Genomic DNA, 26,035 nt, shown 5'->3' on the forward strand with positions numbered 1-26,035 from the left:
TAACATCCCCGTGGATTGGAGGATGTTAAAAAAAGAGCCAGGAGGCCGAGCGAGCGAAGCGAGCCGTCCGAGCGCAGCGAGGACGTGAGGCCGACTGGCCACTTTCCTCTAAGTCCACGTCGCTCTGGATGCCGGCCGCCGTTCGGGGATTTCCGTCAGCAAGTTTGCACCTGCGCAGTGCTTGACGGAACTTTCCCGATGGCTGGAACCATCTCTGCGCCTCAGTTCGCGCATGCGCTGGAACTTCCGTGATGCCTGGAACCAGCACGGCAGATCACCGGAACACAGTTCGGTCTACTGTATGACTATGGGCCAGATCCTCAAACTAATTACGCCGGCGTATCTATGGATACGCCGCGTAATTTCAAAGTTCCCCCGTCATATTTCTGTTTTGTATCCACATAACAAGATACGACGGAATCTGGGCTCGATCCGACAGGCGTACGTCTTAGTACGCCGTCGGATCGTAGGTGCATATTTATGCTGGCCGCTAGGTGGCGTTTCCATCGAATTCCGCATCGAGTATGCAAATTAGCTAGATACAGCGATCCACGAACGTACGTCCGGCCGGCGTATTTTTTTACATCGTTTGCATTCGGCTTTTTCCGGCGTATAGTTACCCCTGCTATATGAGGCGTATCCTATGTTAGTATGGCCGTCGTTCCCACGTCGAATTTTGAAAATGTTACGTCGTTTGCGTAAGTCGTTCGCGAATAGGGCTTTGCGTAGAATGACGTCACCGTCGTAAGCATTGGCTTGTTCCGGTTAAATTTCGAGCACGCGCACTGGGATACCCCCACGGACGGTGCATGCGCCTTTAAAAAAAATTTAATTTACGTCGGGTCACAACTAGGGTTGAGCGAACCCGAACTGTAAAGTTCGGGTTCGGTACGGACTTTGGGTTTTTCCCGAACCTGGACTCGAACACGAATAATTGAAAAAAAGTTTGGGTCCGGGATCGGAGCTCGGGAAAAAAAAAAATGCGCGGAGGTCCCCGCAAATTCAATAACCAGACCCTTTAGGTCTGGTATGGATTTCTCAGGGGAACCCCGCCGTCAATTTAAAACAAAAATGACGTGCGGTTCCCCCTAAATATCCATAACCAGACCCGTTATCCGAGCACGTTGACCTGGCCGGCCGCAGAAAAGAGGGGGGACAGAGTGCGGCCCCCCCTCTCCTGAACCGCACCAGGCCACATGCCCTCAACATGGGGAGGATGTCCCCATGTTGATGGGGACAAGGGTCTCATCCCCACAACCCTTGCCCGGTGGTTGTGGTGGTATGCGGGCGGGAGGTTTATCAGAATCTGGAAGACCCCTTTAACAAAGGGGACCCCCAGATCCTGACCCCCCCCTGTGTGAAATGGTAATGGGGTACACTGTATCCCTACCATTTCACGAAGGAAGTGTAAAGTCTTGTAAAAAAAAAACACACTGACACCGTAGAATAAAGTCCTTTATTAATTAAAAAAAAACTCCAGTGGTGAGAAATCCACTCGTTCCCGGCTTCCTGCATTGTCCTGATCCTGCGACTGCTGCGGGTGATCTCCAGCGATGAGAAGATCCTGCGTCGGGTGATCTCCGCTCCGGCGATGAGAAGATCCATCCATCCAGCGCAGCAGCATCCCGGACCTCCTCTCACCGCTGGGCACAGCCCAGCGAATGAGCGGCTGAAGCTGTGACATTTCTTATATAGAGGAGGCAGAGCCATCCGTCACGTGACCCCGCCCCCTCTGACGTACCCTCTGCTATGTCACTGGGGAAGCCCAAGAAGAGGAAAGACCTTGGGCTTACCCAGTGACGTAGCAGAGGGTACGTCAGAGGGTGCGGGGTCACGTGACGGGTGGCTCTGCCTCCTCTATATAAGAAATGTCACAGCTGCAGCGCGTCATTCGCTGGGCCGTGTCCAGCGGTGAGAGGAGGTCGGGGATGCTGCGATGGATCTTCTCATCGCCGGAGCGGAGATCACCCGCAGCCGTCGCAGGATCAGGACAACGCAGGAAGCCGGGAACGAGTGGATTTCTCACCGCTGGAGTTTTTTATTTTATTTTTTTTTATTAATAAAGGACTTTATTCTACGGTGTCAGTGTGTTATTTTTTACAAGACTTTACACTTCCTTCGTGAAATGGTAGGGGTACAGTGTACCCCATTACCATTTCACACAGGGGGGGGGGTCAGGATCTGGGGGTCCCCTTTGTTAAAGGGGTCTTCCAGATTCTGATAAACCTCCCGCCCGCATACCCCCACAACCACCGGGCAAGGGTTGTGGGGATGAGACCCTTGTCCCCATCAACATGGGGACATCCTCCCCATGTTGAGGGCATGTAGCCTGGTGCGGTTCAGGAGAGGGGGGGGGCCGCACTCTGTCCCCCCCTCTTTTCTGCGGCCGGCCAGGTCAACGTGCTCGGATAACGGGTCTGGTTATGGATATTTAGGGGGAACCGCACGTCATTTTTGTTTTAAATTGACGGCGGGGTTCCCCTGAATATCCATACCAGACCTGAAGGGTCTGGTTATGGATATTTAGGGGGAACCGCACGTCATTTTTGTTTTAAATTGACGGCGGGGTTCCCCTGAATATCCATACCAGACCTAAAGGGTCTGGTTATTGAATTTGCAGGGACCTCCGCGCATTTTTTTTTCTAAAAGTCCGTGTCCCATTGACTACAATGGGGTTCGGAGTTCGGGTTCCCGAACCCGAACTTTTTTTTTAAAGTTCGGGTTCGGACCCGAACCCGAACATCCAGGTGTCCGCTCAACTCTAGTCACAACGTATTAACATAAAACACGCCCCATCACATACATTTGAATTGCGCGCCCTTACGCCGCCTAAGTTACACTACACCGCCGTAACATACGGCTGGGAAATCTTAGAGGGTACAAAATAAAAAGTAAGAGAACTGAATTACTAGTTCTAATGCAAGTTGGAAATTAATAAAATAAAATAAATCAGTCTTTGGCATTTTTATATATTATTATTGTTAATATTATATTATTTATTACATTTTTATGCCTGTTTTATTTGGTATGGTCATGGTGCAATGTGCACTGACTGCAGTCTTACTTACTTAATTTTGTATTTTATTTGATTTTATCTTCTGTGTCCACTGTCCAATTTATGTGGGTTACTTACTTTTTATTAACCACTTGCCGACCGCGCTGTAGACAAAACACGTCTACAGCCCGGTCGAGTTATTCTGGGAGGAAGTCTATGGCGCCATGTGATGACGCCGGTTCCTCCCTCCCCTCTCTGTACCGATCGATACAGTGTGAGAGGAGAGGGGGAGGGATCGGATGGCAGCAGCAGTGCTGTGGGCTGGATCTGTGACAATTGCAGTCACAGATCCAGCCATCCATCCCTCCATGCTCAGCCATCCCTGTGCAATACTCTGCAATACCCTGTGCAAAACTCTGCAATATCTTGTGCAATACCATGTGCAATACTCGGCAATACCCTGTGCACTACTCCGCAATACCCTGTGCAATACTCTGCAATACCCCGCAATACGTCCCACCCTCCCGCCACCCTCCGGTGCTTCTACTGACTCACCGCTACGATCAAAGCCAGGATCATTTTTTTTTTTTTTATTTCAGGCTTCCCAACCGGTCATGCTATATTTCTATTACAAGGGATGTTTGCAAAAAATGTATTTTTGGGGAAAAAAGTGTCAAACTAAAATAAATAAAGTAAATGAACAATACATTTTTTTTTTTAAAGCGCCCCTATGCCCGTGTGCTCGCATGCAGAAACGAACGCATACGTAATTCCCGCCCACATATGAAAACGGTGTTCAAGCTACACATGAGAGGTATCGCTGCAAACGTTACAGTGAGAGCAATAATTGTGGCCCTTGACCTCCTCCATAACTCAAAACATGTAACCAGTAAAAATATTTAAAGCATCGCCTATGGGAATTTTTAACCACTTCCTTACTGGGCACTTAAACCCCCTTCCTGCCCAGAGGACTTTTTGCGATTCGGCACTGCGTCGCTTTAACTGACAATTGCGCGGTCGTGCGACGTGGCTCCCAAATAAAATTGACGTGCTTTTTTTCCCACAAATAGAGCTTTCTTTTGGTGGTATTTGATCACCTCTGCGGTTTTTATTTTTTGCGCTATAAACAAAAATAGAGCGACAATTTTGAAAAAAAAAATATTTTTTACTTGTTGCTATAATAAATAGCTCAATTTTTTTTTTACATTTTTTTTTTATCCTCAGTCTAGACCGATACGTATTCTACATATTTTTTGTAAAAAAAAAAAAATCGCAATAAGCAACTGGTTTGCGCAAAAGTTATAGCGCCTACAAAATAAGGGACAGAATTATTTTTATTATTTTTTTTTTACTAGTAATGGCGGCGATCTGCTATTTTTATTGCGACTGCGACATTATGGCGGACACATCGGACACTTTTGACACATTTTTGGCACCATTCACATTTATACTGCAATCAGTGCTATAAATATGCACTAATTACTGTATAAATGTGACTGGCAGGGAAGGGGTTAACACTAGGGGGTGAGGAAGGGGTTAAATGTGTACCCTAATATTAGTGTTCTAACTCTGGGGGAAGGGGGGTGACTGGGGGGGGTGACCGATCTGTGTCTCTATGTACAAGAGACACAGATCCGTCTCCTCTCTCCCTGACAGCACCGCTGTCTGCGAGAGCCGGCAATGAGAAATGATCTCATATGTAAACATATGAGATTATCTCTCATTGGCTGCACAGATCGCCTAGGAAACGGCCACTCCGATTGGCCGTTCACGGCGATCTGTGATTGGCTGTGTCCAAGGGACACGGCCAGCACAGCAGTTCCCCGCTGCGCGCTCGGGAGCGCACGCGGGGAACGAGCAAAGGGGCGGACGTCAATTGACGGCGCCTCAGAGAAGTAGAACCACCCTGTGGCCGTCAATAGTCGTACGGCAGTTGGGAAGTGGTTAAGTAGCGAAGTTTGGCGCCAGTGCAGTTTGCAGTGATTTCTCCACACCCCAAAAACCACACACTAGGAAGCCAGGGAACAAGCTGGTTCCCTGGCTTCCTAGTGTGTGGTTTTTGGACACCCCTAAATGCCCAAAACACCCCACCCCCCGCAGCTACTTCAGGCATGTAGAGTGGATCAGTTTGAGACCTTATCGCGATACAGGCACCAGGGAGTGGAGGAATCACTGCAGGGAGCCATTATCATTCTGGCCAGGTTGTCAGTATCAAGCATGCATGATCTCCTTAACACGAGATCTATAGTTTTGGTAAGCGGCAGTATTTTTATTGGTGGAGGAATTTATTTTTCTCAATCTGAGAACAGCACTATTCCGGAGGTGTACTGCATGTTTTCATGGATGTCATCATTGGATAGATCTTTTTAGAGAGACTACCAATTTATTCATTTGGACTTTTATTGAATTTGCACATTGATAAATATTTTTTTATATACAGTATCACATGTGTTATGAAACCCATCTGATCTCATTATTAGTCGGGTTCTCATATATATAATTGACATTATATCTATTGACAGCAGTTGTCATTATTTTGTGTTGCACTTTTTCACTTTATTTAGTATTGTTTATTCACATATTGTGCATTATTATCATTCATTCTGGGTGTACGTTAGTTATTATCATTCAGAAGATATTTTCAGGTAGCGCAGCTTTTTTTAATTTCCATATCGTTTTCAATGGGGTAGATTCAAGAAGCAATTGCGCCTGTGTAACCATAGGTTACACAGCGCAATTGCTTACTTGCCCCGGCGTAACGAGTGCTCCTGATTCAGGAACCTCGTTACGCCGACTGCAGCCTAAGATCTGCGCGGCATAAGGCTCTTATGCCTGCATATCTTAGGCTGCATTCTTGCAGTGGCCGCTAGGTGGCGTTCCCGTTGTGCTCAGTGTATAGTATGCAAATTGCATACTAACACCGATTCACAACGTTGCGCGAGCCCTGCGTACGCAATTTACGTTGTTTACGTACGGCGGTTTTCGTGCGAGGCTGCCCCTGCTATTAGCAGGGGCAGCCCATGTTACGTATACCCGTCGTTCCCGCGTCGCGGAATTTGAATTTTACGTAGTTTGCGTAAGTGAATCGTGAATGGCGCCGGACGCCATTTTACATTCACTTTGAAGCAAATGACGTCCTTGCGACGTCATTTGCCGCAATGCACGTCGGGAAAGTTTCCCGACGGAGCATGCGCTCTACGATCGGCGCGGGAACGCGCCTAATTTAAATGATTCCCGCCCCCTACGGGATCATTTAAATTGCGTGCTCTTGCGCCGGGCATTTTGCCCGCGCAATTTACGGAGCTTCTGCTCCGTGAATCAAGGGCAGCGGAGCAAATTTGCGGGGGCGCAGGGCAAAAACGTTGCCCTGCGCCTCCGTAAATTATGGGCAATTCTACCTGAATCCGGGCCATTGTGTATATCTCACATTATTAGCCGCAGCATGCCCATTAGTTTAATCATTTGACCATAAGACAGCGCAGTATTTTCCATTCTACAATGTTGTATGCAGAGTTTTTTTTTCTCCGAAAATAGGTGCAGGAACTCAACTATGACCCGTTCAGATTTCACAAACACTAGAAGGGTCTTAAAGGGGCATTAAATACTAGGCATGTGCAAAAGGGAAAAATTTGTTTTGTTTCGTTTTAATTTGTTATTTAATTAATTTTGTTAAGTTAGATTCGTTACATGTGTTCATTTATTTTTTCGGAATTCGTTCGTTTTCGACCGAATTTCGAAAAATCCGGTCAGATTCGAAAATATTTCGACTGGATTCGATAATATTTCAATCGGATTCGAAAACAACTTCAATTCGAATCGAATTCGAAAACAATTCGATTCGAAAACAAATTCGAATAAAAATTGAAAGCAAATTTGAATCAAAATCTGAAAAATATAAATCGATTTCTAAAAAAGAATACAATAAAATAGAATATAAAATAATAAAACAATAGAATGAAAATCAAAGAATAGTAAAGAACAGAATGGAATTTAATAGAATGTAATCAAATACAATAGAATATGACCTGGCTTCTTCTATCTATCTTCTATCTATCTTCCATTTTCTGAAATTCGAAATTCATATAATATTAACTCAAATTCGAATAGAAAAATATTAGAAGAGTAGAAAAAAAAAAAATATATATATATATATATATATATATATATATATATATATATATTATACCTTATTTATTGGGGTATAGCGCGCTCCCGCGTATAGCGCGCACCCCTAAAGTTGCCCGAAATTTCTGTGGAAAAAAGATTTTTTGTACTTACAGTTTTGGGGTCTTGCGCGGCGTCCATCGGCGGCGTCCGTCTGCGGCTTCAGGTGTCCTCTTCGTCGGGTCCGGCGTCCTTCTGCAGCGTCCTCGCGTCCTCCCCGGTCGTTTCCCGCGCCAAGTTTGAATACTGCACCGCCATATACAGAGAGCAGTACATTCGTGTATGGTCGGGCAGGCTCGGCTACTCTCGCGCTGACGTCCTGTACGTCCAGGACGTCAGAGCGAGAGGAGCCGAGACTGGCCGACTATACACAAGTGTACTGCGCTCGGTATATGTCGGCGCAGTATTCAAACTCGGCGCGGGAAAGTGGGTATCGGCGTATATCGCGCACCCACGATTTTGCCCTGATTTTCAGGGCAAAAAAGTGCGCGGTATACGCCGATAAATACGAGATATATATATATATATATATATATATATATATATATATATATATATATATATATATATATATATATATATATATATATATATATATATATATATATATATATATATATATATATATATATATATATATATATATATATATATAAATATATTTTATTTTACTCTATTCTAATATTTTTCTATTCGAATTTGAGTTCATTCTATATGAATTTCGAATTTCAGAAGATGGTTATATATATATAAATGTAATTTTTTATATATATATTTACATTTATATATATATAACCATCTTCTGAAATTCGAAATTCATATAGAATGAACTCAAATTCGAATAGAAAAATATTAGAATAGAGTAAAATAAAAAAAATTATATATATATATATATATTTTAATTCTACTCTTCTAATATTTTTCTATTCTAATTTGAGTTCATTCTATATGAATTTTGAATTTCAGAAAATGAAAGAAAGATAGATAGAAGATAGATAGAAGAAGCCAGGTCATATTCTATTGTATTTGATTACATTTTATTAAATTCCATTTTGTTCTTTACTATTCTTTGATTTTCATTCTATTGTTTTATTATTTTATATTCTTTTTTATTGTATTCTTTTTTAGAAATCGATTTATATTTTTTCGATTTTGATTCAAATTTGATTTCAATTTTCATTCGAATTTGTTTTCGAATCGAATTGTTTTCGAATTTGAGTCGAATAGAATTTGTTTTCGAATTCGATCGAATTTCGTACGTGGGTTTTCGATTCGAAAACGTTCGTTCGGATTCGGTTAATTCGTTAATATTACAATTCGGGAATTCGTATGCATCCGAATGTCTGAATAATGAAAAATTCGTCCGAATTTCGATTCGGAAGGAAACGAAATGCACATGCCTATTAAATACCACGATTGTATTACAGAGTGCAGAGTTGAGGGGGTTACACACACACAGTGTAGAGCTGTCACTTGTAAACACCGAAACCAGACTTCTGTGTTTACAAGTGACTGTGGTGAGCGGGCACCAAAGGGTCTGAGCCAGAGGTGGTGGAACTGAGTTCCCCCATGTTCCCCCTGAAAAAAAGCCCTGGTTGTATGACTGAGTAATTGTCATTCAAATTGTGAGAGCACTGAAAGCTGAAAATGTATCTGGTTAGGAAGGGAGTTTAAGTGCCCAAGTGGTTAAAGTACTTATTTACATTACTGGATTGTAGTATTGTTCTCTACTCTGCTACCGACAACCTCTATGACAAAATCTCACGCCTATCCTGCACCGACCTAGCCACTTCTCTCTACAACGCTTCACTTCTAGCCTTACTGGACTCACTGGCCCCCCTCAGTACACACAGAATCAGGCCCCAACCCCTTCAACCTTGGCAAACAGATGATACTAGAAGTCTGAAAAAACATAGTCTTGCTCATAAGCGCCTGTGGTGTAAGACTAATGCCCCGTACACACGACCAGTTTTCCCGTCAGAAAAAAACGATAGTTTTTCCAACGGGATTCCTCTCAAGCCTGCCTTGCATACACACGGTCACACAAAAGTCCGGAAAACTTTTGTCTGCCAAGAACGCAGTGATGTAAAAGACTACGACGAGCCAGTAAAATTAAGTTCTATGCTATCGAGCATGTGTCAAATTGTTTCCGAGTATGTACGTTTTTTTCCCGTCTCAAAAGCATACAGACGAACGGTTTTCCCACTAGGATTTTTTCCTGACGGGAAAAAATAGATCCTGCTCTCTTTTTTTCCCGGCAGCTTTCCCGTCGAAAAAACTGCGATGGAGCATACACATGGTCGGAATTCCCGGCCAAAAGCTCTAATCGCAGTTTTTCAGTCTGTACGGGGCATGATTCTCAGAAAGATTTTAACCAGAATAAATCTACCCTACAAAAATACAATTCCAGCCTCCTCACTGCCAAGACCTATTTTATCACTCTCATTAACAACTTATCTTCCCACCCCGTCAACTCTTCTCTACATTCAACTCTCTACTTCGTCCTCCACTGCCTCCACCCACAAACTTACTCACTGCCCAAGAGATTGCCAATTACTTCAAACAAAACAAAATTATTACAATTCGCAAGGAGACCTCTACTGTTCAGATACCCTCCACGCTTCATCCCCACAGGTACAATCATTACTTCCCTCTATCAACTCCACCACTATAGACAAGGGGCCAGATTCAGAGAGATCGGCGTATATTTAGAGCGGCGTAGCGCATCTGATATGCGCTACGCCGACGTAACATAGAGAGGCTCGTACTGTATTCACAAAGTACTTGCTCCCTTTCTTGCGTCGGCGTAACGTAAAATGGCCGGCGTAAGCCCGCCTAATTCAAAGTAGCAAGGCAGTGGGCATGTTGTATTAAAATTAACCGTGACCCCATGTAAATGCATGGCCGAACGAACGGTGCATGCGCGCGCATGCTCAGAATCACGGCGCATATACTCCCTAACATATGCCGGCTCAATGCCTGTGAGGTGAACGTAACCTATGCCCAGCCCTATTCACGCATTACTTACGTAAACAACGTAAAATACGACGCTGTTATCGCGCCCATACCTTAACATGACTTACCCCTGCTTTATGAGGGGTAAACTTACGCCGGTACGCCTTACGTAACCAGCGTAGCTTACTGCAACGGGCGCAAGTACGTTAGTGATTCGGCGTATCTAGGTCATTTAGATATTCGACGCGTAAATCAACGGAAGCGCCCCTAGCGGCCAGCGTAAATACGTCGGTCGGATCAAGCCGAAAGTATCTGGTTTCGAGAATACGGCACATACAGTACAGACCAAAGTTTGGACACAGCTTCTCATTCAAAGAGTTTTCTTTATTTTCATGACTATGAAAATTGTAGATTCACACTGAAGCAGGCCCGGATTGGCTAATCGGGAGAACCGGGACAATTCCCGGTGGGCTCGTCGGGTTGCGGGCCGGTCCCGCGGCCGGCTTCCGGCTCCCATATAAATTTAACCCCCGGCGCGGCGGCCTGTAGCGTTGCACTTACGCTACATACATGGGGCGTACACGTACTTTGCCAGGGGGAAGCAGCGACTGACGCCCGCATTTAACGGCCGGTGATTGGCCAGACCGGGTGCATGTCATACCAGAGGCGGAGGCTCCGCCTCTGGTATGACATGCACTTGGTCTGGCCAATCACCGGCCGCTTAATGCGGGCGTCAGAGAAGGAGGTTGGCTCAGACATGTGTTCTATGAGCCCCGAGTGCCGAGCAGGGACCGCAGTGCAGCAGCAGAACAAAAAAAGCCCCCCCTCGTGCAGCTCTCTGCTCTATATGTCTTCAGAAATCACCCGGCCCACCTCCAGCAGGGCGCTCTGCTATGTGTACTCACTGTCCAGTGTCCACCAATCACTCTCCGTTCTCCCAAGTCCCGCCCCTCCTGTGTGCTCCATCCAATCAACCAAATCCCAAACAGCTTCCTTCAGTGCTTCACTTCTCCTGAGTCCCGTCCCTCCTATGTGCTCGTCTGTGAAGAAGGGGAGGTGGGCGGGAAGATTAAAAACAACATCCACACTGACTGCTGAATGAACCAGTGAGCCAGCCCCGGGAAACATTCCAACTGAGTGAGCATGTTCACCGACCAGACCCTGCTCCCTCTCTCTCCTGTCTCTGCCTGTGACCCCCCTCTCTCTTTGACCCTCACTCTGACCCCCCTCTCACTCTGACCCCCCCTCTCACTCTGACCCGACCCCCTCTCTTACTCTGACCCCCCCCCTCTCTCACTCTGACCCCCCCCCTCTCACTCTGACCCCCCCTCTCTCTCGGACCCGACCCCCCCTCTCTCACTCGGACCCCCCCCTCTCTTACTCTGACCCCCCCTCTCTCACTCTGACCCCCCCCTCTCTCACTCTCGCCACGCCACATCCCTGCTCCCTGCTCAGCGGCTCTCCTCTCCTTCTCTCCTCTCCTCCTCGGCTGCTAAGCCTCCTGACGTGTCAGTGTATGTAGGACATATCAGTGTCTTTTTGCCACCTAGTCTTTTTGCCACCTAGCAACGCCCCTGGGCGGGGTATGCACACTTCAGCATCTCCCGAAGCCCGCGCCGGCAGCCTGACATGGGGTAAGGTAAGGTACAATACTTCTTTTCTGCTGTGCACTAGACAGGGAGGAGGAGAAAGGTCGGGAAAAGAGAGAGAGCGGGGCTCTGCACTGTGGGGGGGGGTCAGAAATTTGGGGACAGAGCTTGGTACAGGGAAGTTATAAACTGGCCTGTGATTTATGCACACCTCCATGCTGTACATAAGCAAACCTGAACCCTTCACTCTGCATGTAAGGCAATCCTGAACCATGCACTCTGTACGTAACGCACTCCTGAACCACGCACTCTGTACGTAACGCACTCCTGAACCACAAACTCTGTACGTAACGCACTCCTGAACCATGCCCATCTGTACGTAACGCACTCCTAAACGTAATGTCGTGAACAAAAGTGGGCTGGTCTAAGGCATGAAACTCCAGGGCTGAAAATGAGTCCCACTCCGGCCCTGCACTGAAGGCATCAAAATGAATTAACACATGTGGAATTATACATAACAAAAAAGTGTGAAACAACTGAAAATATATTTCATATTCTAGGTTCTTCAAAGTAGCCACCTTTTGCAGCAGACACATCTATAGAACTTTTAAGAGGAGACTGTGTGAATCAGGCCTTCATGGTAGAATATCTGCTAGGAAACCACTGCTAAAGAAAGGCAACAAGCAGAAGAGACTTGTTTGGGCTAAAGAACACAAGGAATGGACATTAGACGAGTGGAAATCTGTGCTTTGGTCTGATGAGTCCAAACTTGAGATCTTTGGTTCCAACCCCCGTGTCTTTGTGCGACGCAGAAAAGGTGAACTAATGGACTCTACATGCCTGGTTCCCACCGTGAAGCATGGAGGAGGAGGTGTGATGGTGTGGGGGTGCTTTGCTGGTGACACTGTTGGGGATTTATTCAAAATTGAAGGCATACTGAACCAGCATGGCTACCACAGCATCTTGCAGCGGCATGCTATTCCATCCGGTTTGCGTTTAGTTGGACCATCATTTATTTTTCAACAGGACAATGACCCCAAACACACCTCCAGGCTGTGTAAGGGCTATTTGACCAAAAAGGAGAGTGATGGGGTGCTGCGCCAGGTGACTACCTCTTGAAGCTCATCAAGAGAATGCCAAGAGTGTGCAAAGCAGTAATCAAAGCAAAAGGTGGCTACTTGAAGAACCTTTAATATGAAATATATTTTCAGTTGTTTCACACTTTTTTGTTATGTATAATTCCACATGTGTTAATTCATAGTTTTGATGCCTTCATTGTGAATCTACAATTTTCATAGTCATGAAAACAAAGAAAACGCCTTGAATGAGAAGGTGTGTCCAAACTTTTGGTCTGTACTGTAGATATGACGGCGCAATTCTAGAACTTACGCGGCGTATTAACATATACGTCGGCGTAAGATGTCTGTGAATCCGGGCCAAGGTTTCTAAACTATTTGCTAATGTCCATCTTACCACCTGCCCTCTGGATCCTGTTCCCTCGCAAATGCTACGTTCACCCTCTGGCTCTATTCTACACTCTCTACACTCTCTAACCCACATCTTCAATAACTCCCTCTCTTCTAGCATCTTCCCCCAACTCCCTAAAACATGCACTAGTCAGCCTTATACTTAAAAAGCCCTCACTGGGCCCATCCAATCAAGCGTCCACTTGCTGATAATAGCCTTCTTGATCCCCTTCAGTCTGGATTTCGTCCCCAACACTTCACAGAAACGGCTCTCCTAAAACTAACAAACAATCTACATTAGATCAAACCAATGGACACTATTCTGTACTCCTACTTCTGGACCTCTCTGCTGCCTTTGATACGGTTGACCACCCCCTTCTCCTCAAAAAACGCATTTGGTCTCCGTGACTGTACTCTTCGCTGGTTCTCTTCCTACTTATCCAACCGCACCTTTAGCGTTTCTTACAGCGCTACTTCCTCCTCTCCTCTTCCTTTCTCTGTTGGGGACGGGTCCACCAAGGTTCTGTTCTTGGACCTCTCCTATTTTCAATCTACACCTCCTCCCTTGGTCAGCCTCCCATGGCTTCCAATACCACCTCTATGCTGACGACACACAAATCTTTTTCTCTACCCCTCAGCTCACTCCCTCTTGTCTTCTCACGTATCACTAATATACTAAGGCCTCGTACAGACGACCAGATCTATCCGCTGGGATTGATCCGCGGATCAGTTCCAGCAGATAGATCCGGTCGTCTGTACGTCCGAGCGGACATTTCCCGGCGGATAAAAATCCAGCCGACGGATTCCCAGTATGCTACAAAATCTATCCGCTGGAATCCAGTCCAGCGGACTGATCCGGTCGTCTGTACAGACTCACCGAATCAGTCCGTCCACTCCCCTCCCTCGCATGCGTCGTAATGATTCGACGCATGCGTGGAAGTATTTACCTTCTAGCGTCGCGCACGTCGCCGCGTCATCGTCGCGGCGACGGCGCGACACGTCATCACGGATGTATTCCGCGCGGATTTCAATCTGATGGTGTGTACAGCCATCAGATCCAAATCCGCCAGAGGATTTATCCACTGGAAACGGTCCGGACCGTTTCCAGCGGATATCCTCTCGTGTGTACGGGGCCTAACAGACATCAGTCTGGATGTCACATCACTTCCTCAAACTCAATCTCTCCAAAACCAAACGTATTATTCTTCCACCCCCATGTGCGCCTTCCTCTTTTTTTTCTGTCAAAATCGATGGCACAACTATGAGCCCATCCCCACATGCCAAGGTTCTAGGTGTAGTCCTGGACTCTGAACTCGCCGCACATCCAATCACTGTCCAAATCTTGCCGTCTCAACCTCCGCAACATCTCCAAAATACGCCCCTTTTTAACCAATGACACATCAAAGCTCTTAATTTACTCCCTGGTCATCTCTCGCCTCCACTACTGCAACTCCCTCCTCATTGGCTTACCTCTACCTAGTCTGTCACCCCTTCAACCCATCATGAATGCTGCTGTCAAACTCATCCGCCTTCTCTGTGTCTGCTACTCCTCTCTGTCAATCCCTCCACTGGCTTCTGCTCACCTAACAAATTAAATTCAAAATACTAACAACTACTTACAAAGCCATCCACAATTTATCCCCCAGCTACATCACTAGCCTAGTCTCTAAATACAAACCTACTTGTTCTCTTCGTTCCTCTCAAGACCATCTGCTCTCTAGCTCCCTTGTGACCTCCTCCCACGGTGACCTCCAGGACTTTTCCAGAGCTTCGCAAATCGTATGGAATGCCTTACCCCAATCTGTCCGATTATCTCCTACTCTATTAGCTTTGCAACAATCCCTGAAAACCCTTCTCTTCAGAGAAGCCTACCCTACCCACACAACTGTATTTTTATTTTCTTCATCAGCTCATCCCCCACAGTTATTACCTTTTGTTCCACTTGACCCTCCCTTCTAGATTGTAAGCTCTAACGAGCAGGGCCCTCTGATCCCTCTGCATTGATTTCTACTGTAAGTGTACTGTGTCTGCCCCCATGTTATAAAGCGCTGTGCAAACTGTTGACGCTATATAAATCCTGTATAATAATAATGTAAAAATAAACAATTTGGTTACAGTTTGAATGAATGAATGAATGAATGACTTGTATAGCGCAACGCATGCGAACTGAATCGCCTCTGAGCGCTTTTTCCAGCCAGTATCTACTTGGCTGGTGCGGTCATTTTTACCCCGTAGGATCATGACACGCTAGGAACACACAGTCATACACACATATATACATATATACTGGGCCAATTTGGACGAGATCCAATTTACCTACCAGCATGTCTTTGGAGTGTGGGAGGAAACCGGAGTACCCGGAGGAAACCCACGCAGGCACAGGGAGAACATGCAAACTCCAGGCAGATGGTGTCGTGGTTGGGATTCGAACCAGTGAACCCTTTGCTGCTAGGCGAAAGTGCTACTCACTGCACCACTGTGCTGCCCCTGTTTAACACAATACTTTGCATGCAGTGATAACTTCAAAGCTATATCACTTATTTTAGTGGGTTATTGCATTTTTGAAGCTTTCTTTAAACAGAAAAGCCGTATAAAGTAAAACTTAGAGTTTGAATGCCTTTTACAGTTCTAGTTCTGCAAACCAATATAGCTCAGTGGAGTGTTGATTGAAAAAAAAACATGCAAACTGTACAATAAATGTTCTCAACATTGTAAATGCTATGGCCAATGTACATTCAGATTATGACAATCATGAGACAGCTATTGTGCCCTAGAATATAAGCATTCCGCTCATCTCCTTCCTGCAAAAACAAAAGTGCTGATGAAGGGGGAAGGGTGCAGCACAACCTCACAAACTATAAAGCCTTTTGATCCAGAACACACGACCATATGTGCTCCACTTCCTGTGTGACCAAAAGCTGTTTGTTGTAATGAAAAAAGCATGGCATGACTGTGCAATCTATTTATTTGGGATTTTTATTTTTTCAATGCTTGCCAATTAAATAATTCATGGTACACATTATTAAAAAAAACAAAGGCAAACTGACTTGATAACATGTCTGTAATGTACAATATATTCTTTCTATTGATATTTTTTTAAAGAATAAGATTTTTTTAGGGTCTCACAAAATTATGAGCATACTTTATATTGAGTTCACATATGGGAGGCAACTCAGAAAGTGAAATCATATCAATAATATACTTCCAAAGTACAACATACATGAATCTCTCAGAATAAGAATAACACAATACCCCTTTATTTATATGCCTTTTAACATGACATTATTTTTATTTATCTAATGCTTTTGGTATAATCACTGCTCAGAATGTTATATGTTCTGTACAAAAAACTAAGAAGGTTAGACTTTATGATACAATTTTCCCAAATGGTATATAATCTGTCCCATTATTTGTGTGTATTATCATTGCTTAACAACAAATCCAATCTTTTCTGTCATTTTGTGCTTAGGTTTGTTATTAAATATGGTACACTATTTTATTTTACACAAGTGCGAAGCTGAGAAGTTTTAGAATGATTAGCCTAACTTTATAGTGAAATAGCTATTAGTTTCTAAGTTTCAGGATGAGTGAAAGTATGCCATGACAGTGAAAGGCATGCAGTATTTTTCTCTTCCACAATATACTCCTACATGAAAACATTAGCAGTATGATGCATTCCCTTTCCCTAAATACAATCACTCACCCACAGTCTCAGGAAACAGCACTGCCATTAGGAACAGGTAGAGCCCAGGGAGCCCAAAAGTTTCAGCTGTAGACATGACCCACAGGAAAGCTAGGATCCTAACATCACACCAATGCTGCTGCAACCCCTTCCTCTTCGAATATGTAGCCAGAATCCTCTCTCTCTCTCTCTTTCTTCCTTCCTTCTCCTCCTCCTCCTCCTCTTCCACTTCCCCTCACTCCTCCTCTCAGCCTAGATATGTTTCTACCAAACTCTCCTTCTTGCTCACAACCCCACTAAAATCTCCAATTCACCATGGCTTCTCTTTAGTCATGTGATATGAGAGGGAATTTACATTATACTTTACATACTTTAAATGCTAGATTAATCTTTACAAATAATAAATGAACATATTTTTTTAAGGAAAGAATTGTGCATTTTTTTTTTATATATATATATATATATATATATATATATATATATATATATATATATATATATATATATATATATATATATATATATATATATATATATAAACAGGAGCCTGTGTAAAGCATTGCACCAGCAATCAGTGAATCGCAGATGCAATGTCAGGCTCTTGTACACCCTCCCTCCATCTCTCTTCCCGTAAATCTGTACAGGCTTTCAGTTTTGAAAACTGAAGGAAGTGTCAATCAGTGTTGCCAACCTACCAGATTGAAATTTACTGGCACAACACCCAAAATTTACTGGCACAGCCAAGTTTTTGCTGGCATTTCACAAAAGTTACACAATTTAAATTTTAGGTGCAAATTTCAGTATTTAGACTACAAACAAGTACGCTAGGCAAATGGCAATGTGATTTAAGGTAGATATTAAGGTAAAAATACATATTTTTGTTATTTTTGATATAATAAGGGCAAATTATTTAGTCCAATCACCTCCTGCCTCCATCACCTGCCACCATCACCCCCTGCCTCCATCGCCCCCTGCCTCCATCACTCCCTGCCTCCATCACCCCCTGACATCAATGCCCCCTGCCTCCAACACCCCCTGCCACCATCCCCCTCTGCCACCATCACCCCCTGCCACCATCCCCCTCTGCCACCATCACCCCTGCCTCCATCCCCCTCTACCACCAACACCCCCTGCCACCAACACCCCCTGCCTCCACATCCCTCTCTGCCACCAACACCATCTGCCTCCATCCCCCTCTGCGGTGCCACCATCACCCCCTGCGGCCTGCCACCATTACCTGCTGTCACCATCAGCTGGGCTGTCACTCTGTCCCCGACTCCCCCATTGACTCTGCCCTCCATTCTGTTGCTGCATGCTGCTCAGCCTCCTGCTCCAGTGCTCCTGGTTACAGAATTTAAATGCTGGCGCGCCTGGCGGGATGTGATTATACATCACTCGCCTCGCCAGTAAAGCACGCCGGCGCTGCACAGCCTCTGTGAAATCCGCAGCCCCCCCCCCCCCCCCCCCCCCCCCCCCCTGGCGGCCGAATACAGGATCTGCTCGGCTCGGCAAGCCCCAAAACTGCACATGCGCAGTTCTAAGTCGGATCGGTCACGGCTATTTTTTACTGGCACATTCATGGGTGGGGAAAAAAGTGCCCGTTTTTATGGACTTCCCGTAAAAATACGGGCGGCTGGCAACACTGGTGTCAATGGACTACTAATGTGCTGATTACCGTACTTGGAGTCCATGGAGAAATACAAGTCCGTCTGCCGTGGGGGAAGATGGGACTTGTAGTTTATAAATTCACAGATTTCTGTGAATGAATGAGGACATGAGGTGACTGTACAGGAGGAGCTTACACAGACACACTGATTTCAAATGTGACGTTGGCTGCAGAATAGAGAAACCCCCTGCACGCTGTCACAGGAGGGGGGCTCTTGGGGTGCTCATAAATATGTGTGTTATATGTAAAATGCCCCTAAAGGTGAACCTATCCTTTAAATGAAACTCAAAAGAAAATAGAAAAATCTGCCTAGCGCTGTGGACAAGCTAGTTGCCAACAATGATGCTTATCTTAGGTCCAGATTGCATCATTGTTTCATTCATGCCAGAAAGTACATACATCACTGTATATCTGATGCTGCGGGTAAGAGAACTATAAGCTCCAACTCTCATAAAGTGCAGGGATCTTGCTGTAAACTCTCTCCTTTCACTCTCCTTGTCAATTCACAAAATGCCTTGTATTCTTTTCACAGAATATAAGATGTTCTGTGAATGGCCAAGGGGAGAGGAGGGGCAAGTAAATGACATGATCTCACCTTCTCTATTCAAAGAATGTATTCTGTAAGCAAAATACAAGGCATTTTGTGAATGGATAAGGAGAAAGGAAAGAGCTGGTAAACTTGGGGAAAATTTGACGCACACAGAAGCTGATAAACTGCAGTTTATTGGCGTTTTGTAATTGTTTTTAAAAAGCACATAAACTGAACTCAATGTTAGCCTATGTGCCCATGCACACATGGGCGTTTTTCAGCGTTAATGAGCTTTGGAGTTTATTGGCTTTTTTTGAACGCCCGAAATTTGCGTTCAAAGTACAGTTTTCTGGCGGGGAAAAACGCAAAACGCAGAAAACCGCTAATAAACACTCAAAAACGTTGGCGCCAGCGTTTTTTTTGCGTTTTTTTATCCATTGAAAAAAAAGCTAAAAAAAACGCTACACTGAAAAACGCTAATAAACGCTATTGCAAAAACGCTAAAACACTTTGAAAGACTCCCTGCAAAGCTACTGGTGTTTTTTATAGCTTTTTTTTACGCTTCTGTGTGCATGGAGCCTTATAAAAAAAGTTGTATGTAAGCAATGGAACAGGTTAGAAGGCTGGGAGGAGTCTAAGAGTACTTATAGCTGGCTGGGAGGAGTCTAAGAGTACTTATAGACTCCTTCCCTGTCAGGTGCGGCGTCTGCGTCCCTTTCAGGGTGACGTCATTTCTGTGGGACGCGTCACTCTCGGTGTCGAGGCCGAGCGGTTGGTCGGCTGGAGTCCGCTCTCCTCTCTGGAGCTTGTTTGCGGCAGCATGGAAAGGGGGTGCTCGCACGCCTCCCGGTTCCCACGCCGGGCATCATTGGGGGGGGCATCTCCGGTTAACATGTCGGCGTCCAGGGGGGGGGCCCGCCTGCCTGCCTATCCAGCCAGTCAGCCATCCATCCATCTCCCGTCGCCCGCGGCCACATGTTCCTCCAGTGCTCGTTCGGCTCCTCCTCCCGCACCGCCCGCCTGTTCTTCCAGGTGCACCCCGAGTATCATGGGGGGCGCCATCCACCCGCCCCCTTCTCCTCCGAGTGCATGCCGGCAGCAGCTGCAGGGCCGCCTGCTCATCCATCCACCCACTCCTCCTCCCGGGCTCACGCTGTTCCATCCATCCACGTCTCGGGGGGGGGGGTTCACCTCCACAGCAGCAGCATCTTCGGAGTCATGCCACCTATTTCACTCGGGTCATACTGGCTGCATGAGGGGCTGTCCATGCATGGGTCTCACTGGCAGCTGGGGGGGGGGGGTGTCCGCCATTTTTCCAGGGGTCACACGCTGGCTGGTTAGGGGGGGGCTGCCCTCCCGCATTTTCGGGGGCATGCTAAGGGGGGGGGGCTGTCTGCCTATTTCACTCGGGTCATACTAGGTGCATGAGGGGCTGTCCATCCATGGGTCTCGCTGGGGGGGTGTCCGCCATTCGTTCGATGGGGTCACACGCTGGCTGCTTGGGGGGGGGCTGCCCTCCCGCATCTCTGGGGTCATGCTAGTGGCATGGTCTGTTCACCTTTTCACTCAGGTCAGGGGGGTTTCTGCCCCTGCATTTCTGTCATTGCGTTTCTGCCCCAGCGTTTCTGTCATTGCATTTCGGCCCCTGCGTTCTGGCATAGCGTTTGTCACTGCGCTTCTGTCATAGCGTTTCTGTCACTGCGTTTCTGTCACTGCGCTTCTGTCATAGCGTTTCTGTCACTGCGCTTCTGTCACTGCGCTTCTGTCAATGCGCTTCTGTCACTGCGCTTCTGTCATAGTGTTTCTGTCACTGCGCTTCTGTCATAGCGTTTGTCACTGCGCTTCTGTCATAGCGTCTCTGTCTTAGCGTTGCTGTCACTACGTTTCTGTCCCGGCGCTTTTTCATAGCGTTTCTGCCCCCGGGTTTTCTGTCATAGCGTTTCAGCCCGAGGTTTTAGGTCATAGCGGTCTGCCCCAGGTTCTCTGTCATAGCGTTCTGCCCCAGGTTTTCGGTCATAGCGTTTCTGCCCCTGGTTCTCTGTCATAACGTTTCTGTCCCGGGTTCTCTGTCATAACGTTTCTGCCCCAGGTTTTCTGTCGCAACTTTTCTGCCCCAGGTTTTCTGTCGCATTGTTTCTGCCCCTGGTTTTCTGTCGTATCGTTTCTGCCCCTGGTTTTCTGTCGTATCGTTTCTGCCCCTGGTTTTCTGTCGTATCGTTTCTGCCCCTGGGTTTCTGGCTTAGCGTTTCGGCCCCTGGGTTTCTGTCACAACGTTTCTGCCCCTGGTTTTCTGTCACTACGCTTCTGCCCCTGGTTTTCTGTCACAACGTTTCTGCCCCTGGTTTTCTGTCACTACGTTTCTGCCCCTGGTTTTCTGTCACTACGTTTCTGCCCCTGGTTTTCTGTCACAACGTTTCTGCCCCTGGTTTTCTGTCACTACGCTTCTGCCCCTGGTTTTCTGTCACAACGTTTCTGCCCCTGGTTTTCTGTCACTACGTTTCTGCCCCTGGTTTTCTGTCACTACGTTTCTGCCCCTGGTTTTCTGTCACTACGTTTCTGCCCCTGGTTTTCTGTCACTACGTTTCTGCCCCAGGTTTTCTGTCACAACGTTTCTGCCCCTGGTTTTCTGTCACTACGTTTCTGCCCCTGGTTTTCTGTCACAACGTTTCTGCCCCTGGTTTTCTGTCACAACGTTTCTGCCCCTGGGTTTCTGTCACAACGTTTCTGCCCCTGGTTTTCTGTCAATGTTTCTGCCCCTGGTTTTCTGTCATAACGTTTCTGCCCCTGGTTTTCGGTCTTTACGTTTCTGCCCCTGGGTGTCTGTCATAACGTTTCTGCCCCTGTGGGTCTGTCATAACGTTTCTGCCCCTGAGTGTCTGTCATAACGTTTCTGCCCCTGGGTGTCTGTCATAACCTTTCTGCCCCTGGGTGTCTGTCATAACGTTTCTGCCCCTGGGTGTCTGTCATAACCTTTCTGCCCCTGGGTGTCTGTCATAACGTTTCTGCCCCTGGGTGTCTGTCATAACGTTTCTGCCCTTGGTCTTCTTTCATAGCGTTTCTGCCCCTGGTTTTCTGTCATAGCGTTTCTGCCCCTGGGTTTGTGTCATAGCGTTTCTGCCCCTGGGTTTCTGTCATAGCGTTTCTGCCCCAGGTTTTCTGTCATAGCGTTTCTGCCCCCGCGTTTTCTGTCATAGCGTTTCTGCCCCCACGTTTTCTGTCATAGCGTTTCTGCCTTAGCGTGTCAAGCTCAGAGGTTTTTCTCATACAATTTTTGCCCCAGGTTTTCTGTCATTGCTTTTGGTCAGCGTTTCTGCCCCAGATTTCTGTCATAGCGTTTCTGCCCCTGTTTTCTGTCATTGCATTTCTGCCTCAGCATGTCAGGCTCAGCGTTGCTGTCATACCATTTCTGCCCCAGGTTTCTGTAATTTTATTTTGCCTCAGCGTTCAGGCTCAGCGTTGCTCGCATACCATTTCTGCCCCAGGTTTCTGTCATCATATTTTGCCTCAGCGTTCAGGTGCAGCGGGTCTCCCAAATCATTTCTGCCTCAGGTTTTGCCGTAGTCTTTCAGTCTCAGCAGTTCTGCTGCCCCCACAATTTCTGTCATAGCGTTGCTGCCCCCACGATTTCTGTCATAGTGTTGCTGCCCCCACGATTTCTGTCATAGCATTGCTGCCCCCACGATTTCCGTCATAGCGTTGCTGCCCCCACGATTTCCGTCATAGCGTTGCTGCCCCCACGATTTCCGTCATAGCGTTGCTGCCCCCATGTTTCTGTCGTATTTCTGCCTCAGCGTGTCAGGCTCACCAAATTTTCTCTTACAATTTCTGCCCCAGGTTTTCTGTCATTGCATTTGGCCATAGCATTTCAGTCTCAGCCTCAGATTTTCTGTCATAGCATTTCTGCCCCCTCGATTTCTGTCATAGCGTTGCTGCCCCCACGATTCATGTCAGTGTTTGTTTGTCTTGGCGTTGTCGTCTTCATCGTTACCATGTCTCATTGTACTTTGTCCACGTTGCACCTGGGTTGATTAGCTAGGGCTCATTTCTCAGGATCTGTCACGTCTACAGATTCATACGGGCTGAGGTTTCGTTTTTTAATGATTGTTGACCACAATCTTCTCGCCTGTTTACATACGTCATACGTTGCACATTCATTTGTTACACCTATACGATTACCCACCACCGTGGGTACACTAGCCCTGAGTGTTCAGTTTAATTACCTGTCTCTGTGCGGCAGGTCACTCGGGCTCACGTGCCAGTCACACTGGGGGGGAGTGGCTGTCATCAGGTTCATTCAGGCGCATCGGTCTTGATATTTCTGCTCATATTCGCATACATAGGCAGGCACAGAGGGGCGTTGTTGTTTTATGTCTGTTTTCTGTCTTGTCTAGGTTGTGTTTCCTCATCTTGCTGCACGTCTCTGTCATGACCAGTTCATGTGCATCCCTTCTACCACGTGAAGATCTTCAGTGCAGGGTAGCAACCCGTCATTTAGAAACAAGTCCATACTTCAGGACTCGGCTGAGTTTGGCTCAGGGACCAGCGGTTCGATTCGCTTTGTTTCCAAGGTCTCCCTGGTACTCTCGCTTACCAGCGTGGTTCGGGTACTAGGCATACTCTGGTATGCAGTGTCAGGTAGGCCAAGCATGCTCTCCGCAACCTGGTATGGTTGTAAATCAGGATGAAGGTAATTGAGACTCATGCACTCAGTGGAAGGGTGTCAGTGCACCCCCAGCTCCTGCTCTTCTTCCATTTCTGCCGTCCATGTCATCATCCCTTTGGGTTGGTCTTTCAGGCCTTCTGGTTATAAAACTAGATACGCCTGAAAATAGGCTTCTTCCGACCAACGTAAATTTCCTACGCCGGCGTATCGTGGGCGCATATTTACGCTGGACGCATCTGGCGCTCCCATTGATTTCCTATTCAAATATGCAAATGAGGGAGATACGGCGATTCAGAAACGTACGTTTGGCCGGCGCAGGCTACGCGCGGTGAGCGTAAGTTGTACGTCCGGCCTAAAGTTACCCCTCATAAAGCAGGGGTAACTTTGCACCAGACTTGCACAGGTCAGCAGGAGAGCAGCTGCAGCAGCACCGTTACGGACGAGCTGAGCAACCACACTTGCAGGACAACACATCTGTCTGCCAACATGCCAGGGGCAGCCGTGGTCATAGCCCTACTGCGTCTACGGGCACGTAGGAGGGCACAGGAGAGGATATACCGCATGCGCATGAACGTCTTTGGCATGGGTGATTCGGAGGTGTATCGCATCTTCAGATTCAGCTCTGATGCCATCCTGGAATTAGCCACAGCCCTGCATGATGACATCACCAGTCAGACACATCGCGTACATGCAGTGCAGCCACTGGTCAAGGTACTAGCAACACTGCATTTCCTTGCAAGTGGATCTTTTCAACGAACAAGTGGAGTCATGGCTGGGATGTCACAATCCAGCATGAGCAGATGCGTGCACCAGGTTGTCCCCGCAATCCTCAGACGCATGTCCCACCACATCATCAAACCCACCCATGAGCATCTGTGGCAGAAGGCAATGCAGGATTTCTACAGGATTGCCAGATTCCCACACACCGTGGGGGCCATTGATTGCACACATAAAAAAAAAAAAAAGGGGTGACTAAAGCGCTGGCCAATACTAACAAAGTGGGGGTGAAAAATTACAAATAAACTAAATGTAAATTAATGCAGCTCAAATCTGAATTGTACTAACAACAAATAAAGGAAATGAATAAAGGAAATGATGAGCGCAAAAATATAAATGAATGGTGCAAAAAAACACATCAATAATGTGAATGATAAGTGAATATTAAACAGTGAATGTGATCCTCCTAAGTGGAGGGCCTGACATAAACACACAAAAAAGCCACTAAACTAGTGGTGGCTGGGGTGTGCAATGAAGGATAAGAGTGAATAGTGTCCAATGAGTGATGATAAAATGTTGATAAATATAATGTCCCAAAATGGCAAAACAATTGTAGTGATTCCTAAGTGAAATAAGGAAGCGATGTGCTGTATCTCTTGTACAATGATGAACACATCCACACGACAGGTGGGCTCACAATGCGCTTACCTCCCCCATAAAGGGTAATCAGCCTTAGAAATCCTCAAATGGAAAGCCTGCAGTTCGATCTCCTCTCCCAATGGATGGTCTGCGATGTCCAAGCACTCTCTCCAGAGACGTGTCCTTCCCACTGAGTACAGGTTCCTAGGCTTCACAAAGATGGCCGCGCCGTATCCATATACCAGCCAGATCAGGCCTTGTCCTTCCGGAACACTCCGATTCACAGTCCTTCAGGATGACAGCGCCTCCGGTTCTCTCACAAGTCACCGTTGTGCTGGGAAACTCCGTCAGGGATGCTCCCTCAGTCCCTCTGTCAGGTATGGGTAGGCCTCAGCCTACACTCCAGGAGACAAGCCTCACACAGGCCTCCTTCTTGCTTGGAGAGGCGGTCCAGAGAGAGAGCTCCCTGACGGAGTTTCCCAGCACAACGGTGACTTGTGAGAGAACCGGAGGCGCTGTCATCCTGAAGGACTGTGAATCGGAGTGTTCCGGAAGGACAAGGCCTGATCTGGCTGGTATATGGATACGGCGCGGCCATCTTTGTGAAGCCTAGGAACCTGTACTCAGTGGGAAGGACACGTCTCTGGAGAGAGTGCTTGGACATCGCAGACCATCCATTGGGAGAGGAGATCGAACTGCAGGCTTTCCATTTGAGGATTTCTAAGGCTGATTACCCTTTATGGGGGAGGTAAGCGCATTGTGAGCCCACCTGTCGTGTGGATGTGTTCATCATTGTACAAGAGATACAGCACATCGCTTCCTTATTTCACTTAGGAATCACTACAATTGTTTTGCCATTTTGGGACATTATATTTATCAACATTTTATCATCACTCATTGGACACTATTCACTCTTATCCTTGATTGCACACATGTGGCACTACGGCTCCCCGTGACACAGAGCACATAT

At 46.6% G+C, this 26,035-nt stretch overlaps 1 protein-coding gene across 1 annotated transcript in view; it reads right to left on the minus strand.

Moving 5' to 3' along the window:
* Positions 1-17,054, minus strand: part of RECK (reversion inducing cysteine rich protein with kazal motifs) — an 861,635-nt gene extending 844,581 nt beyond the window's left edge. The window contains exon 1 of the mRNA XM_040353423.1: positions 16,873-17,054. Coding sequence (XP_040209357.1) covers positions 16,873-16,948 — 76 coding nt within the window. The 5' untranslated portion in view covers positions 16,949-17,054. The remainder of the gene's footprint in view (positions 1-16,872) is intronic.
* Between the last annotated feature and the right edge of the window lie 8,981 nt (positions 17,055-26,035).

Source organism: Rana temporaria, chromosome 5 (assembly GCF_905171775.1).
Source record: "Rana temporaria chromosome 5, aRanTem1.1, whole genome shotgun sequence".
Classification (NCBI taxonomy): Eukaryota; Metazoa; Chordata; class Amphibia; order Anura; family Ranidae; genus Rana; species Rana temporaria.